General features: G+C 46.1%; 2 protein-coding genes across 3 annotated transcripts in view; one reads left to right on the top strand and one right to left on the bottom strand.

The window, feature by feature from the left end:
- The window catches only part of COMT (catechol-O-methyltransferase), a 20,438-nt gene extending 13,640 nt beyond the window's left edge, over positions 1–6,798 (bottom strand). Inside the window, exon 1 of the mRNA XM_049620585.1 lies at positions 6,725–6,798. The gene's annotated coding sequence lies outside the window, so the exon portion shown is untranslated. The remainder of the gene's footprint in view (positions 1–6,724) is intronic.
- Positions 6,799–6,816: 18 nt separating this feature from the next.
- TXNRD2 (thioredoxin reductase 2) overlaps positions 6,817–18,555 on the top strand; it is a 53,532-nt gene continuing 41,793 nt past the window's right edge. For both annotated transcript variants that reach the window (XM_049620584.1, XM_049620582.1), the window contains exons 1-2: positions 6,817–6,937; positions 11,017–11,085. In XM_049620584.1, coding sequence (XP_049476541.1) covers positions 6,829–6,937; positions 11,017–11,085 — 178 coding nt within the window. In that variant the 5' untranslated portion in view covers positions 6,817–6,828. The remainder of the gene's footprint in view (positions 6,938–11,016; positions 11,086–18,555) is intronic.

Below are 18,555 nucleotides of genomic sequence, written 5' to 3'. Positions count from 1 at the left end.
AAATTAAAAAAAAAAAAAAAAAAAAAAAGAAAACCATGAGATCTCTATTTGAATCTGTATGTTTATGTATGTAAGTATGTATGTATGTCCATACATGTGTGTATGTATGTATGGTATTTCTCTACCTCCAGGTGATATTACCAAATTAATTTATAAAATCCCTTAAAGTAGTTCTATCCTAATTGGCTTAGAGAAAAATAAGTACTTACATAAACTAAATCTTCCCCAAAACTCTCAGAAATATAAGAACCAACTCAACTGTTTCTCAAGTTAACATAATTTGAGTAATCTATGACAGAAGACTGGCTTAATATTGTTGATTTAATGAAACAGGTGTATCTTTAGTGTTATCAATATTAAATGGATGCAAACATATATATTTTTTTAAGATTTTATTTTTAAGTAATCTCTATATGCAGCGTGGGGCTCGAACCCCCAACACCGAGATCAAGAGTCACCAACTGAGCCAGTCAGGTGTCTCACAAACATACATTTTTACTCCACTTGGTTTCCTAGTCAAATAAGCTAATATTCTATCTACTCAAAGTTTAGGATTGTACAAATGATAAATCTGATTTTCATCAAACTAAGTCCCTATTCTGACAAACTTTATTTTAACAATTATTGTGCTTTATAATATATCTGCCTAGGAGCACCTGGCTGACACATTTGGTAGAGCATGTGACTCTTGATCTTGGAGTCATGAGTTCAAGCCCCATGCTGGGGACAGAGATTGCTTAAAAAAAAAAAAAAAAAAAAAAAAAATATATATATATATATATATATGTACATACATATATACAACATATGGCTAAAATTATATATATATATATATATACGCACACACACATATATATATGTACACACATGGCTAAGACGTTACTTTAAAAAATATATATATATATAGCTAAAAAATATATATACATACACACACATATATATGTATCTGCCTAAAAACTGTCTCCAAAATCTTTCTGGTAATTTGTAACCTTAGAGTTTTGCCAAGTTAGGTTACATAATACATATTCTTTGACTACCTAAATAATTTTTACATAAGATAAAGTGCTGGAACATTCATTATTAATTATAGTTTAAGTTTTATACTCTTGACTTCTTGTTTTTATATGGTACAGAAGGCTAATGATATTTGGGTCCGTTAATAAGTCTGTTCTTCTTGCCACATTAAAAAAATTTGTACTATTCAGAGTATATACCTCTACAGATTACAAAATGGCATATTCATAAAATTTGTTAATCTGTTACAGAATACCAGTGTATGGCTGACAATTCACAATTATCTACTTCCTTTCTTTATCTATAAAATAAATGTTGCAAATGGCTAAAAATTATAATCATTTTATGAAAATAAAACAACTACTAGAAACAATAAGAGTGAAGGGAAACAACTTGTAAACAAAGAATGTGAGAAAAATAGGATGTGTTTCACATGAAAAGTATGCAAAGAATGTATAATTTGTTTTTGTTAAGGAAAGAATAGTGATTTTGTCCTGGAGTTACATTTTCAAAAGGGGAAAGTATAGGACAAAAACCTGAATGGATATAGAAAGTTGTATAAAGTTTGTGGTAAAAGGAATTTTATGTTATGAGATCCAAGCTGGCTAAGATTAAATGGATTCATATATACTTTTTGAAATGAGCTTTACTATCAATAACATCCTCATGCAAAACTAGAGTTTGGTTTTCTTTCTGCTAAAACAACAAAACTTCTTGAATCACTGGTCTGCTTTTAATGAGAAATTGTAAAAGGCTTTTCTTTACCCTTTGAGTAATCTTTACCAATCTTTACCTTTTGAGGAAATAAAGATCCTCTATGTTATCAAAATAATTTCCTGTGTTTTGTGTTATTACCATGTTCTTGATTACTTAAGAGAACCTGGTCTTCTCACTATCCAAAGAGCCAAGTTTTGTTTTGGTTTTGTTTTTGTTTTTACAATCATGTTATCTCCAATATTTACTTTTCGATTCTTTTATTGACACTTTGGTTAAGTAAATAACCAAATATTGTTTCATAGTGACCTGGGATCCTATTTAGTCAAGCATGCAAACCTTTTGACATTTTTGACAACTCTACTTTCCCCAAATCAAATTCTAAGTGATCTTCTTGATTTCAAGCTCGCTTTGGGATTTCCTAGAGGGTCTCTGGAAGATCTCAAAGTATCTGTTCTTTCACCTTGTAAAAAAGACATGTTAAACTAATTAATTTTTTTTTTAATTTTTTTTAACATTTATTTATTTTTGAGACAGAGAGAGACAGAGCATGAACAGGGGAGGGGCAGAGAGAGAGGGAGACACGGAATCGGAAGCAGGCTCCAGGCTCTGAGCTCTGAGCCATCAGCCCAGAGCCCGACGCGGGGCTCGAATTCACGGACTGCGAGATGGTAACCTGAGTTGAAGTCAGACGCTTAACCAACTGAGCCACCCAGGCGCCCCAAACTAATTAATTTTAATTGACCTGTTGGATTTCCTGAAAGGCATTGTCAGATAAAACATGTGGCTCAACCTTCCAAAAATGATGTTTTTATGAATAGATGTTATTAATATAAGGATGTCAGAAATCATATAAAGTTCCTATAAATTTGCCAGCACCCTCAGAGACCAGGAAATGTCCTGGTATCATATTATCAGTCATAATTCCAGTTAATATGGTATGGATGTTATAGAAATGACCAAGTTTTATTATCAGTTGTGTTTTTTACTTATTTTATTTATTTATTTATTTATTTATTTATTTAAAAAAATTTTTTTAGAGAGGGGTACCTGGGTGGCTCAGTTGGTTAAGCATCTGACTTCAGCTCAGGTCATGATCTCATAGTTTGTGAGTTCAAGCCCCACATCAGGTTCTGTGCTGACAGCTCAGACAGAGCCTAGAGCCTGTTTCAGATTCTGTGTCTCCCTCTCTCTCTGCCCCTCCCCTGCTCATGCTCTGTCTCTCAAAAATAAACTTAAAAAAAAAATTTTTTTTTTAAATTTTTTTAGAGGGTGGGCACGTGAGCAGGGGAGAGGAGCAATGGGAAGGAGAGAGAAAGAATCCCAAGGCTCAAGCCCTGGGATAATAGTCTGAGCAGAAATCAAGAGTTGGAAGCTCAACTGACTGAGCCACCCAGGTGCCCCAGTGGTGGTGTTTTTACAAGGGATTCTCATCATATCTTTAACCCCTGGCCATTTAAGTCTTTGTCACCCACAGATAGTTTTTGTTTCGCTCTGCTGCTTCTGCAAAAGCATTTGCAATCAGCTACAGGCCAGAGTGGTTTGTCTTCAACCAGAAGGGACTGTCTCCAAGATCCATGGTAAGGAATATGACAGGTACCTGGGGTACAGACTTCTGATGGCCTTGCTTCAGTAACTCTGAAATGTTATGGGACTGAGTAAGGCTTTCCAGAGCTCTAGTGGAGAAACTGATGGGCTCATGAAACTAACCAAGATCAAGCAGGACAAGAATTAACTACATGGAACAGAATAAACTGATAAGGGATGATTATAATTTTGTATGGCTTTAGTCTGGAATATTCTTGGCTCTTTAGTATTCTATTTTCCGGGTTCAAAAAAAAAACCACTTTTTTTTTTAAGTGTATTTATTCCGAGAGAGAGAGAGAGAGAGAGAGAGAGAGAGAGAGATTGAGTGCATAGGTGCGTGTGCATGAGCAAGCAGGGGAGGGGTTGAAAGAGGGAGAGAGAGAGAGAATCCTAAGTAGGCTCTGCACAGTCTGCACCGAGCCCAACACAGGGCTGAAACTCACGAACTGTGAGATCATGACCTGAGCTGAAATCAAGAGTCATACACTTAACTGCCTGAAACACCCAGGTGCCCCTTCTTTTTTCTCTTAAGCTGCCCGTGAGTCGTAACACTGCAGCAAGTTAATAGTTTTGTAAACAAAACCAAAGCATTTATCTTTTTCTCCGTTTCTCCAAAAATTGGGAACTATTATTAAGTATTCTTATTTTCATGGCAATATAGTTATTTGCATAGATTCAGTAAGAACCTATCCTCTTTGTGATAGGACATAACTTGAAAAGGCTGGTTATATAACCAAGGAATGTCATATTTGAAAATGACGCGTGGAATCAGACATGACCAGACAGTTTTGAGAAACTACAGTTGATTTTACAAGGAGGCAGTGCTTACAAAGCCCTCTTGAAAAAACCAGGCTGGTACTTGGCTTACATAAGATCCTAGCCTTACTCTCAAGGTGAGCAAGGAACATCCCTTCCTGGCAGACCCAGGAACCCTAAGGTATTTGGGGGACCTTGAGTAGAGAGGAACTCACCCAAATCTACAGGTGAACTGATAGTGAGTTCTTGTTTTGGCTTCCTAGCCTTGAAAGGCTTTTAAAATTCCAATCTGAGATTCCCCATAAAAATGTTCCACAAAGCAAACTTAACAAGGCCTATGTGGTCAATTGCCATTTTTGCTGCACTTATGTAAATAATCAAGCCAAATTTAACGAGACCAGAATGATTTTGTAAACAAAAATAATCTTTGTGTGATTATCTTTGATCAAAAAGGGAAGTGGCTGCAGAGGGAAATGTTATATCTCAATGGAAAAGAATAATACAAACTTGTGGGTTATCAGATTCTAATCCTGTTTATTGTGTTTGAGGTTTTACTATACTACCTATGAACTGGACTGCATTCTTCCATCTTACATATTTTGTCAGCCCTTACCCAACCCTCAGGTCTTCTAGATTCCTTCAGCATCTCACTACAATTCTCCAAATTGATGTTTCCAATTTTTCTCCCTTCCCTCCTGACTTGGCATCACTGAGAACTAAAACCTGACTGCCCAGACCCTTCCTGGGACTCCAGTTGTCCTGTTGCTGCCCTTTTTCCTCCAGGATCTGAAAAAGTCCCGCATGCTGAAGCATGAAGACAATTTGATATAACTCTCAAAGAGCTCATCACACAACAAATCATGTGTGCGCACCTTCATTCCTGGAGCTGCAGCTGCATGGGCCACTCAGAAGTCCATGGGAATTCCCACATCTTCCATGCTCTGCTTGGGGAAATAACCTTGACTGTGACACTGATGTCTATATTATATGACCATAAACACTCAAAACTGCAAACTGGGAAATCCACGGGATTTCCACAATGGTCCTCACTCTACAACCTAGAGATGTTAGGGGTCAATGTCTAAACTCTTCCCAACTGGCCATCTGTGGGACTCAAAAACCAGGTTTATGGTCAGCTCCAACCCTTAATCTTTGCTTTTCTTTCTGTTCCCATAGAAATGCCCCTCATTAAATGCGTGATCACTGGCACCATCCAGCAAGTATCCTCTACTAGCGAGTTCCAACAGATGGTTCAACAAAAGGTGATCAAATGGAAATGGGCTTATATTATTCAGCAGAAAGAACATCTCTTCTTTCCTTTAACAAGAGGGAGAGACCTGCCAAAGACTCTTTCCTTGACCAAACTCTATCCAGGCTCCTCTGAGCCTTCTTCTCAACTAGGCCTCAACCTTGGCCTACAAAGACTTGAACAAACACTAAATAGCATCTAACAGCTCAAAGTTGCATCCTTAGGATGACCTTAGCCCCCTTAAGGTGCATGCCAGAGAAAACTCCAGGCTTCCCAAAGAAGTGACTGTTCCAACAAACACCTGAGGATAGGGCTCCATCTCCAAGTCGCTGTGGGAGCTTTCATAAGCATGACTTAGCACATCCAAATGGGTGTTACACAGACCAGCTTCCTCTTCCCACTTTTCGTAACTTCTCACTTCCCTGACTCACTCCTGCCATCCCCCTCCCCCACTCACTCACTCTTCTTTCCAAAGGCCCAGTGCCTCTGAACAAATCTGAATGGAGCTCAGCTCTTTCCCCTACTGTGGGTAGTTACTGAATAAAATCTGTCCTTACTGCTGTAACTAGTGACCAGCTGTGTTCGTCTATGGCACTTCTCTCCTCACTAGGCCTGACACTGCTCCTCAGAGCACCTCTGGGAGTTGGGAGGCAGCAGGCAGTAGGCAGTCAGGGAAGCTCAGTCCCAGGCAATTGGTCAAGAAAAGTCCCTGACTTTAAAAACTGAAAGGCTGGTATAACAGGTCCATTCTGGAGTGACTTCCTCTTTCTCAACATTCTCACATGGGGATGGGGCCACACCACCCTCACCCAGCTCTTGCTGGAGTGTTGGGCTCCAGTCATTTCCTTTCCCTCATGGCAGCCATTTCCCTGAAAGGAAAAGCCTGGAGGTACCCCAGGGGTCGATCCATCAGGCCTCCAGGGGGAAACTTGTCACTGAGCTCCTCCAGGCCTTGACACCCACAATTCTCCCACTCCCAAGTGTCTGATCCCAGCTCAAAGATCAAGTGTGACCTCTGCAAGCCCATCAAGTCAAAGCACCCCCCCCCCCCGGGAGATACCCCATCTTGAGGTCTAGATCCCTATAGAAGGCCGGATCCCCTATCCTTGTCTAGAACCCTATCCCCAAGTCGGATCTTCCCGTTCCAACACAGATCTGCTACTCCCTCAACCCAGTCTGGTATCCCAGGACAGACCCCAGATCAGATGCACCCCAGGTCCGGAGACCAACCCCCCCGCCTCCCACCGCAGATGAGGTCCGCCCCAGGTCGAAGAAGAGCCCCCCTCCCCACCCCAGATCAGATCCACTCCAGGTCCGGAGACCCCACCCACCCGGGTCAGATCTGTCCCGGGTCCTTAGAACCCCACCCAAGGCCGGATCCCCGCGGTCCGCCAGCTCACTCACTTCGCTTTCGGCGGCGGCGGCGTCCTTGGCCAGGCGGACCCGCCCCGGGCCGGCGCAGGCAGCGCCGCGGACAGCCCCGGGCGCCCGAGAGGCCCCGCGTGGCTATGGCGGTGATGGCGATGGCGGCTGCGCTGCGGGGACCCAGCGGGCGCTTCCGGTGGCGGACACAGGCCACGGCGGGCGGGGTGCGGGGCTCGGCAAGGGGCGCAGCAGGTAGGGCGGGGCGGGCTCTCTGCGCCGGGCGGGGGTCGTCCAGGAGGGGGGCGTCCTCCAGGGGTTGCCCACGTGGGGGTGTCCCCGCGAGCAGCATTCTGGGCTGGGACAGGAGTCTGTAGGCTTCCAGGCTCTCCAATCCCCCTTCCAGATGGGGAAACAGCTGCGGGACGCCGCTGGAGGTTCTGCTGGGTGAAATGATCTGTGCTTGCAGCCCCACCCCCAGCCAAGTATATAGTCCTGGTGATTATGGTGGTTGTGACTCACCTCCTGAGGTTACCAGGCGCCATCACCTGCACACCCCATTAGTCACACTTGGCCACCTCCTCCCTGAGTCCCTAGTGGCCACACACAGCAGGTGCTCAGTATTTGCACTGCTTAGAATCATTGACGGGAGACTTCCAAACTGATGGGCTCACTGCTTACAGTGCTGTGCAGGTGCCCTGGGGAGGAGACAATCCCTGGCCAGTCCTCCTGGAGCCCCCAAGGATCATTAACCAAACCAGGTTATTAACCATACACCAGGCATAGGGGATGGCCCCAGGCTCCAGAGTAGGGGCTGCGTGCTGGGGCTTACAGGAGGGTTGGCACCCAGCCTGCAGGTCATGGTCCCCAGAGCAGGCCACAGTGCCATCACATCTGCCATGGTGGCATGGCCAGTCCCACATGTGGTGACATCTCCCCACCACATGCCTGCACAGTGACCGACTCCTAGACCTTGTCCCTGGATGACTCCCCATGGGGAACCAGCATTGAGGGGCCTGTGAAAAGAAGGGATGAGGCCTCCTTCAGAGGTGGTGGCTGTAGGAGGAAGAGCAACAGGGTGCTTGGTGGAATGAAGCTGACAGCATGCGTAGATGGGCAAAGTTGTGTGGCCTTAGGGAGCCTAGGGGATCAAGTGGCCCTGCAGAGGCCTGGGAGGTGGGGAGATGGAGTTGCTCTTAGAGTGGCTTTGCTGACCCCTGGGACTTTGGCCAGGGCACCCCATCTTTGAAAGCCTCCTTGCTGCATGAGTAAGGTGGGATGTTCATGAGGATTAAACGCAGCTGTGCAGTGGGGCCCTCACCCCACTTGGCGAGAATAAAAGATGTATAAATAGGAGCTGCTGCTGCTGCTGCTGCTGCTGCTGCTGCTGCCACGAGCCCAGGGCCCTTCCGGCCACTGTAACCTTGGCCTTAGGGCAGAGTGGGGTGGCCTTGGAGTGGAGTTTTTTGTTTCTACCTGGGCAACACAAAAGATTCTGCCTCCATGACCCTTGGGCAGCAAGGGGAAGGAAGCCCCAAAGCTAGAGCTTAGCTGCAGTGATGAGGAGCTGACAGGACCTGGGCACAGTGCCAACCCCCAACAAGGATGCCCAGAGCTAATTTTGAGCCTCCTCCTCCATCTCAACTGCAGCTTTCTGTCTGAAAGCAGGAAGGCACCTGCCCCATCCCAGGCTTGGGGGTGGCCCATGCCACCCCTGGACAGGAACCAGAATGACACTGCTGTCACCTGTCCCCTAACACCTGTTACCAGGAAGGATGCACGATGCAGGGAATAGTCACAAAGGGACTCCCAAGGTGGTCCCCTGAGGTGGTCAGTGTGCCTGTGGACACACAGGAAAGCCTCCACTTGCCCTCCCAGAGCAGTGCACCATTCATTCAGCCTTGTCAAACTTGCTGGGGGCCAGGCCCCTGGTTCAGAGGGGGAGCAGAAAACTAAAGGACAATGGGCTCAGAACAAATTGGAGACAGACCTTTCTGGGGCTGAGCACTGAACGTGCAGTGGGGAAAGGAAGGCTATGAGACTGTTCAGGGCACCAGAGTGCACAGGTGTGTTCCAGGTAACCCCCACAGAGCAGCACCCACCTCATCCGCCCTACAGGCCCTTGAGGGTCCTTCCCCCTGGCAGGGTATCCCAACCCTCCTACATGTTTAAAGGAAGATTTCCTACACTTACAGAAAGTTCCACTGCTGACCTCTTTCACGGGTTTATCAGACTGAGAGGCTCCTGGGTGTGCACAGCAGGCAGGGAGAGCAAGCCAAGGATAAGCCCGCAATCTACACAGCCAGTTGGTTGCCCTGCCCTCTGCCTGATAGCAGGCAAAGGGGACACAGTGTGGGGCTGGGGACATCAGGAGCTTGCAGGGACCTGTTCTGTCAGCAGGAAGGACCAGCACCAGCACCTGCAATGGAAGGTAGGGGTGTTCTCCTGGGCAAAATCTTAGTGTTTCCCCTCCCCCTGTTCACCACGGGGCAGCTGGAGAGACACTGCCCTGCCCAGCAGGCGTGTGCTCTTCGCAGCCCAGCAGCAGCTTGTCTCTAGCCAGCAGTCTGTCCTCAGCTCTTTGGGCTCATATCAAAGCCACCAGAATAACTGACAAAGTTTAGGCCTCTTTAGAGCCCTTGAGTTGAATTTGGAGTTAGGTTCACTGTGGACTGGCTGTTTGAACCAAGTTGTGGCTCCCTTCGATCCCATGTGCACCTCTCACACATTACAGGGGCCCTCAAATGCCACCTTCTGGACAGAACCCGGGGTGGGCCTGGCTTTGGGGTGGGTGCAGTGGAGCGTCTCCACAGGACAGTCTGGTAGCAGGCCACCATCCAAGCACCCGGACACAAGCTCCTGGTAGTGACTCCCCTAACTTCACCAACTGCAAGCCAGGGCCTCCTCTAGGCTCAACTGAGCTCTTGTGTCCTTGCAAAGCATAGGTTCTAGACCCCTGTCTGTGGGACATCTACAAAGCCAGGGTCCCTGAGGGATGCGGTCCTCAGGAGTATTCTCTACAGCCTTGCCCACCAGAAAGGTCAAGGTGGCCACAAAGGCAGGTGCAGTGTTTTCACTTCTCAGGTTCCAGTGTGGCCAGCTGTGCTGGCCTTGGGTGGCAGACCCTTATTTAATCACAGGATCCTGTGCTTCACCAGGAGCAGTGGCTGGCTCTAGACATGCTGAAAGCAGTCTGACCTCCTCTGCCTTTCAACATACTAATAATTTTCTGTTATTTCTTCCTTTCTCTATAGGGACTAGGCCAGTGCCTGGTGCCGGGCCTCTCCATCTTGGGCCCTGTGTCAGAGCTTTGACCAGCCGGCCACACCTAAGGACACGCCTACTCTCACCTACCCCCGACTCACTCCTTTGCTCACCACGACCCCCCCCCCTTCTGACTGTCCCTTGCTTGCTTTCCATGCCAGCAGTTTGCATAAGAGGGACAGATAATGTCTTCCGCAGGGCAGGAAAGATGTGAGCGGCCCTCTGTGCCGGGCGTGGGAGTAGGCTTTGTGTTGCCTCCAAGGTGATGCCATGGTAAGCCCAAAAGGCATTTTAGGGTCACTTCTCCCCCAAGGCCCACAGTGCACTAGGCACTCTGAGAGGCCAGGGTGTGCTGCCTGATGCAGGGATTGCTTTTTATATTTTTCCTCACTCAGAACAAAAGGTGACTGTTACAGCCGAAAGACACACTCAAGAAAAGTGTTCTTGTTTTTCGTTTTTGTAATTTTGGGGGTAATTTTTATTTTTGAGAGAGTGTGAGCAGGGGAGGGGCAGAGAGAGAGGCGGACAGAGGATCCAAAGTGGGCTCTGTGCTGACAAGCTGACAACACAGATCCCAACGTGGGGCTTGAACTCACAAACCACAAGATCATGACCTAAGCTGAAGTTGGACGCTCAACTGACTGAGCCACCCAGGTGCCCCCCAAGAAGAGTGTTTTAATCCCATGTCTGGCTTAGAACGTTGGGTGACGTGTAAATTCAGAGCAGTTCTGAAGCAGAGCAGAACAGTTATGGAGCGTGAAGTTCAGAGCAACTTCTTCTTGACCTGATTGTTGTTGCAAAGGCAGTTACACACCTTTTGTCAACCTCACCTGGCATTGCTTGGTTTCAGGATTTGTACTGATGATGGATACCATCGTTGCCTTCTGCCTCGATGTGTGATGCATTATCACCCCAGACCATCACAGGATGGGGGCTCCGATCCTATAAAACAGATCCCGTACCACATTTAACTGGGCAGAGCTGTTTGCCCTTTGGAAATCACATGGTATCTTATGGGATCCATATCCCAGACTTGTCCTGACCCTTCTTCTCACCTCTCCTTTCTCCAGCAGGGAGGCAGGACTACAATCTTCTGGTGATTGGCGGGGGATCTGGCGGCTTGGCTTGTGCCAAGGAAGGTATGTGTCCTGTGCCCTGTATCCTGCCAGTGTGGCGGGGACTCCAAGCTTTCAGGGATGCCTGGAGAGGGCTGCATTGTTCTCGTAGCTAGGTGGAGATGCACCCTGAGTGGCCATGCACAGAATGCATTATCTCTGTAGCTGGCCTGCTGGTCTCTGGGGTCCTACATCCTGCAGGGTCACCCCAAGAGCCTCATCATTTTGCCCTGCTCCCTGCTGCTCCCGAGTTGTCTGTGCAACTCCCAGCAGCCAGGATGACACCCAGGTCTGAGCCTGCCCTCTTGGGCTGCAGCCCAAGGCCTCATGGGAGCTGTCCCCACCCATCTGACATGTCTCCCACCACCCACACCCTTGCTCACTCTTCTGCTACAGCCCCTGGCTGCCTCACTGCTTCCCGAAGGTCTTTCTGGCCTTGCGCCTCACCCTGGCTGTCTGCCTGGCCTGGCCTGGCCTGGTCTTCACCAACCTGGTTAGCTGTGGGGCTCACTCATCTTCCTTCAGTCTTTGCTGCCAAGGGTAGAATTACCCCCTTCTACACACATCTGGTCCCTGCTCCCGGCTCCACTGTCCTCGTTCTTAGCCCTGGCACTGTCCCACAGAGATCATGGTTTGTTCTGCTGTCCGTGTCTAACCAGATGGGTCTGGGCACCCTGGGGCGCTCAGTAAAGATGTGTTGAGTGAAAGGGCTGGACCCAGAGGCATCCAGAGACCTCGTGTTGCAGTTTACCACTAATCTGGATGCGGAACAGATGGCCACCGTTTCACTGGGGGCTCTGCTCTCTGCCTTAGGAGTGCCTGGCAGTCTGCTTGTCTGTCTAAATGATAAGGAGGCAGGTGAGGCAGATGTGGATGAGGGAGAGGGGAAGACAGGAGAGAAATGGTGCCCAAAACATGAAGAGTTGAGCAGCCACCCTGACCATTTAATTACAGCTCTCTGATATCAGATCCTGGGTTTTAGAATCACAGTTGGCATAAAGAAAATTTGCTGTCCACTGCTCTTGCTCTGAGGGGCAGAGGAGGGTGCCGGCCTGCAGTGGAGGGCAGGAACCTTGGAAGTCTCCCAGCTGATATGGGGGCCCACAGAGGGACACGAGGTCCTCATCCCATTGAACCACAGAGCCACCCCAAGAAACAGAGCATACAGACAGTTGTCCCAGTGGTGTGTCTTATAGCAGAAGAAAGCCCTGGATGTCGTGTCCATTCTAGTGTCTTACCTGTAGAGGCACATCTCTGTTAACCCACACCACTTCCCAGGTCTGTCTTTGCCTTTCTCAACAGTGGCATCTCTCCCTGTGGATGATTGTGCTTTTCTATAGCTTTACTGAAATATAATTGACTTAAAATAAACCGTACATATTTACAGTGGACAACTTGATATGCTTTGACATACGTACACACCTGTGAAGCCATGTACCGCAGTCAAGCTAGTGAACATGTCCGTCCCCCCCGTATTAGCTTGCCGGGGTTGCCGTCACAAAGAACCACAGGCTGCATGGCTTAAGCAGCAGAAATGTATTTCCTCACTGGAGCCTGGAAGTCTGAGATGAAGGTGCCAGCAGGGTTGTTTCTTCTGAGTCCTCTGTCCTTGGCTTAGAGATGGCTGTCATTTCTCTGTGTCCTCACATGGTCTTTCCTCCGTGTGTCTATGTCCTAATCTCATCTTTTTATATGGACACCAGTCAGATTGGAGTAGGTAGGGCCCACCCTATGGTCTCAATTCTAACCTCTATACAGACCTTGTCTTCAAATAAGGTCACATGCTAAGGTTCTGGAGGTTTTGGCTCCAACATGAATTTTGAGGGGACGTGACTCGGCTCATAACAAACCCCAAAGTTTCCTCAAACCTTGGGAACCCCTTCCTGCTGCTCCCTCTCTGCTGCATCCCCAGACAGCCAATGATCTGCTTTCTCTCACTACAGATTAGTTTGCATTTTCTAAAATCTTGTTATACAAGATGAGATCATGCAGCATGTATTCTTACTTCTCTGGCTTTTTTTCACATAGCGTAATTATTTTGAGATTGATCTGTGATGCTGTGTGCATCTAGAGTTCATTCCTTTTTATTACTGATTAGTATTCTGTTGTTTGCATGCACCACATGATGTTGGGCCAGTCACCTATAGGTGCACATTTGGGGTATTTGCAGTTTGGGGCTATTGTGAATGGTGCTGCTGTGAACATTTGGGTTTGTGTCTTGGTGTGGATGCATGTTTTCAATTCTCTGAGATCAATGCCTAAAAGTAGAACAGGTAGGTCATGTAGTATATCTCTTCTTTAGGTATTTTTTCATTTAATTGCCACAGTCTTTCGTAGTCTTCAACGTACAGGTCTCCACATCTTTCATCAGATTTATCATGAAGTGTTTCATATGTTTTCTAACAGCTTTTTGAGATTAAGTCATATACCATACTATTCATTCATTTAAATTGCATAATTCAGGGGCGCCTTAGTGGCTCAGTCAGTTAAACATCCGACTCTTGATCTCGGCTCAGGCCTTGATCTCAGGGTCATGAGTTTAAGCCCTGCTTTGGACTCTGTGTTGGGTGGGAAGCCTACTTAAAAAACACAAAAATGCACAATTCAGTAATTTTTAGTATATTCACAGAGTTTTACAACTATCACTACATCAATCATAGAAATTTTCACCACCCCCCAAAATTATTCTGTATCCATTAGCAGCCAGTCCTCAGCCCCAGGCAACCACTAATCCACCTTCTGTTTGTGTGTATTTGCCTATTCTGGATATTTAATATAAATATGTGGTCTTTTGTCTTTGTATCTTCCACTTACCATAATGTTTTCAGCACTCATCCACCACACAGCATATGCTAATGCCATATTCCTTTCAGTGGCTAAATATCATTCCACTGCATGGACAGATCACATTTTATTATCCACTTGTCCATTGCTGGACATTTGGGTTGTTTCTACTTTTTTGGCTTTTGTGAATAATGGTACTGGGAACATTTGTGCGCATATTTTTGTGTGGATCTGTTTTCCTGTCTCTTGGGTAGATACCTAGGAGTAGAATTGCAGAGTTGTGTGGTTTGACCTTTTGAGGAAATGCCAGACTATTTTCCAAAGTGGTTGTATCATTTTATATTCCCACCAGCGATGCAGGAAGGTTCAGATTTCTCCACATCCTCTCTAGCATGTGTTATCTTTTTTATTATAGTCTCCTAAGTAGGTGCTCAAATGGTACCTCCTTGTGGTTTGTCTGTGTTTTCCTAATGATTAATGACATGGATCATCTTTTCATGTGTTTATTGTCTATTTGCATATCTATGAGTAAATGTCTATTCACAAGTTTTGCCCACTTTTTTTTTTAAGATTTTATTCTTAAAACAATTTTTTTAATGTTTATTATTTATTTTTGAGAGACAGAGTACGAGCAGGGGAGGAGCAGAGAGAGAGGGAGGCACAGAATCCGTAGCAGGCTCTGGGGTCTGAGTTGTCAGCACAGAGCCTGACGTGGGGCTTGAATCCATGAACTGTGAGATTATGACCTGAGCCAAAGTCAGACGCTGAACCTACTGAGCCACCCAGGTGCCTCCTATGTTACATATTCATATATAAACATATTCTGGTTACTAGACCCTTACCAGGTATATGATTTGCCAATGCTTTTTTCCATTCCATGGATTATCTTTCTACTTTCTTGCAGCACATTTTTAATTTTGATGCAAGTCCAGTTTATTTCTTATTTATTTTGTTGCTATGCTTTTGGTATTTGAGAAACAGTGGTCTTACCCAAGCTCACAAAGGTGTATGCCTGTGTTTTCCTCTAAGACTTGTACATTTTCAGCTCTGACACTTAGGCCTTTGGTCCATTTTGAGTTCATGTATACATAGGGTGCGAGGTAGCTGCTTTGGGGTTTGCAGTAGACACCTTGAACTTGTCACAGTCTGCCTGCAAGTGATATTGTCCCACTTCACATGTAGTACGAAAACCTTAGTATGGTAGCGTGCTTCCCTTACTCCCTTCCAAGCCTTTATCCTATGTGGTCATATGTTTTACTTTTACATGTTATAAGCCCCATAACACATTGCTATTTTTTGTTTAAACCATTACCTTCAAAAAAGATTAAACTAATGAGGAAAAAATCTTACAGATCTGCCCGTGTAGTCACCATTTCTGGTGTACTCTTTCCTTTGTACAGATCCGAGTTTCCATCTGCCATCATTTTGCTTCTACCCTAAGGATGTCAGTGAACATTTCTTGTGATGTGGCTCTAAGAGTAATTAATTCTTCAAGCTTTTGTATGTCTGAAGACATCTTTATCTTGCCTTTAGTTTTTAAAATATTTTCTCTGGGCGGAGAATTCAAGGAAGATAGAGTTTTTGTTTGTTTTTTCTTTTAGTACTTTAGAGACATTGTCCTTCTGGCTTCTCACTTGCATTATTTCTTTTTGTTTGTTATTTGAGAGAGAGAGAGAGAGAGAGAGAGAGAGAGAGAGAGAACACAAACCCAAGAAGGCCCCATGCTCAGCCTGACACAGTGCTCAATCCCATGACCCTGGGATCATGACCTGAGCCAAATCAAGAGTGGGACACTCAACCAACTGAGCCACCCAGCAGCCCTCACTTGTATTGTTTCTGATGTCATCTGGTGCCTCTTTATCTCTGTGTTCTTTCATTGTGTGTCTTTTTTCCTCTGGTGGTTTTCAGGATTTTCTCTTTTCATTGGTTTTGAGCAATTTAATGAGCGTGTGCCCTGGTGTAGTTCTCAATTATTTTTCTGTTAGACTTCACTTAGCTTCTTGGGTCCATGGATTTATAATTCTCATCAAGTTGTGAGAATTTTCAATCATTATTTCTCCAGGTAATTTTCCTGTCCTTCCTCCTCTCCTTCACTATGGGAGACTTTAATCACACATATATTAGGCTGTTCGAAGTTGCCCCTCAGCTCCTGGGTGCTCTCTTCACTTTGGAGAGTTTCTATTCCTGTGTTTCCAAGTTCACTAATAAAAGAGTCTGCAAAGTCTAATCTACCATTAATCCCACCCAATATATTTTTTATCTCTTTTATTGTAATCTTCATCTCTATAAATCCGACCTGGGTCCTTTTGTATATCTTCCGTGTTGCTCCTTAACTTTTTGAACATGGGGAATACAGTTACAATACTCATTTTACTTTTTTTCTAATTCTGACAACTGTGTCAGTTTTTGGTCGGTTTCCATTAACTGATCTTTTCTCTCTTACGGCTTGTATTTTCCTGCTCCTTTGCATGCCTGATGGTTTTCGATTGAATTTCCCTTGCTGGCTTCTAGATATTTTTAGATTCCTAGATACAGTTTTGAGCATGTTCTGGAGTTTGATTCCTTTGCATCTTCCACTTAAGATTTATTAGGCGAGGGACACCTGGGTGGCTCGGTCAGTTAAGCGTCCGACTTCAGCTCAGGTCATGATCTCGCAGTTTGTGAGTTCAAGACCTGCATTGGGCTCTGAGCTGACAGTGCTGAGCCTGGAGCCTGCTTTGGATTCTGTGTCTCCCTCTCTCTCTGCCCTTCCCCCATTCAGTCTCTCTCTCTCTCTCTCTCAAATAAATAAAACATTTTAAAAAATTTTTTAAAAATTTATTTTTAATTTATTAGGCAGGTCCAGAGCTGTGCCCAATCATTTCCAGTGACTGGGATCTGACCTTAATACTTTCACAGCTCCCCAGGAATCATGTGGTTTGTCCAGTCTACCTTCTGGGAACAGGCAGTATTCCCAGCCCTGCATGATCACTGTCTCCTCTGGTCTTTCTGGATGATTCTTTCCTGGCCTCAGGTAAATTCCTCACACATGTGCACTGATCAGATGTCGGGGGTTCTGTGCAGCTCTATCCTCTCTGGTTCTCTGTCCCAGAAGCTCTGGCTGCCTCAGTCTCCCCAGGCTCCCAGCCTCTCTCCTCAGCCATTGAATCTGGTGGGCTCTGCCTGTGCTGCATCCTGAAGACTCTCCAGTTGTGAGGCTCACCTCGTTTGTTTCTTGTCTTCCAAGAATCACTCTCCTTGGAAGAGTAATGTTCGGTTTCTTGAAACCCTTATTTTATGTATTCCGTCTGGAGTTTTGGTTGTCTTGGATGGGAGGGTACATCCGGTCCCTGTTGCTCCATTGTGTCAGATGGGGGAGACAGACGTAGGCATGTTGGAAGAGTCCCCCTTGTTTTTAATTTTTTTTTTAATGTTTAGTTATTTTTGAGAGAGAGAAAAACAGAGCACAAGAAGGGAAGGGGCAGAGAGAGAGGGAGACACAGAATCTGAAGCAGGCTCCAGACTCTGAGCTGTCAGCACAGAGCCGGATGCGGGGCTCGAACTCACGGACTGTGAGATCATAACCTGAGCCAGACACTTAACTGACTGAACCACCCAGGCACCCTCCCCCCTTTTAAAAATTTTTTTTTTTATGTTTAGTTATTTATTTTTTTTTCTTTTCCTTTTTTTTTTTCTAAAATTTTTTTTAACGTTTATTTATGTTTGAGACAGAGAGAGACAGAGCATGAACAGGGGAGGGTCAGAGAGAGGGAGACACAGAATCTGAAACAGGCTCCAGGCTCCGAGCTGTCAACACAGAGCCCGACACGGGGCTCGAACTCACAAACTGCGAGATCATGACCTGAGCCGAAGTCGGACGCCCAACCGACTGAGCCACCCAGGCGCCCCTATGTTTAGTTATTTTTGAGAGAGAGAGAAACAGAGCACAAGAAGGGAAGGGGCAGAGAGAGAGGGAGACACAGAATCTGAAGCAGGCAAAGAGTCCCCCTTGTTTTTAAAACAAGCACTGCGATCGCATCACTGATCAGTTGAACAAAATGGGTTTTTACATGAAGGCTCTAAAACTTTGTTCTGATCTTGGTTGATAGCCATGAATTGAGTACATTCTGTAGTATGTGAAACACTCATGAGTCACGATGTTTAAGTCGGGCATGCCCTCAGTCAAGTCCAGTGCCCAGGCTGGCGATGCAATTCCCCAAGTAAGCCAAGGGGAAGCCCTTCAGTTATCCCTGGCTAATTGGTAACAGGGTCAGAACCTAGGATTGGTGGCCCTGGGAGGAATCTGCTCACAGCCAGTGGGGAAAGCCAGGAGACTCCAGACAGGAGGTGCAGTTGGAGCCCAGGTCTCCCTCCCACTTTGGGGCCTGGCTGATCCTGGACCTGCCATTTGACCTTCCATTTTCTCACCCTGAGAATGAGGTAGCAAATAGCCACAAGGGTAGACCTTGGGTAGAAGCCTCCCATGGTGTCCAGTGGAGAAGAGAGGAGATGAATGAGTCTACTGGGTAGGTCTGGGGAGAGAGCCAGGGGAAGCTCCGAGTCTGGGGCCTCTCCCAGGAGGTGGATACTCCTGTGATGCATGTAAGTATGCTCTGGGTGGGCACCAGGCTCATGCTGAATGTCTGGGCTTGGAGCCAGGTGCCGCAGAAGGCAAGGGAGGGCTGTGGTGGGCATATGAGGAAGGGTGGGCATCCCACTGGGTCCTGGCAC

The sequence above is a fragment of the Panthera uncia genome, assembly GCF_023721935.1.
Source record: "Panthera uncia isolate 11264 chromosome D3 unlocalized genomic scaffold, Puncia_PCG_1.0 HiC_scaffold_8, whole genome shotgun sequence".
Taxonomy (NCBI): domain Eukaryota; kingdom Metazoa; phylum Chordata; class Mammalia; order Carnivora; family Felidae; genus Panthera; species Panthera uncia.
The sequence above is the reverse complement of the archived record's forward strand: the minus strand, read 5'-3'. Positions and strand labels throughout refer to the sequence as shown.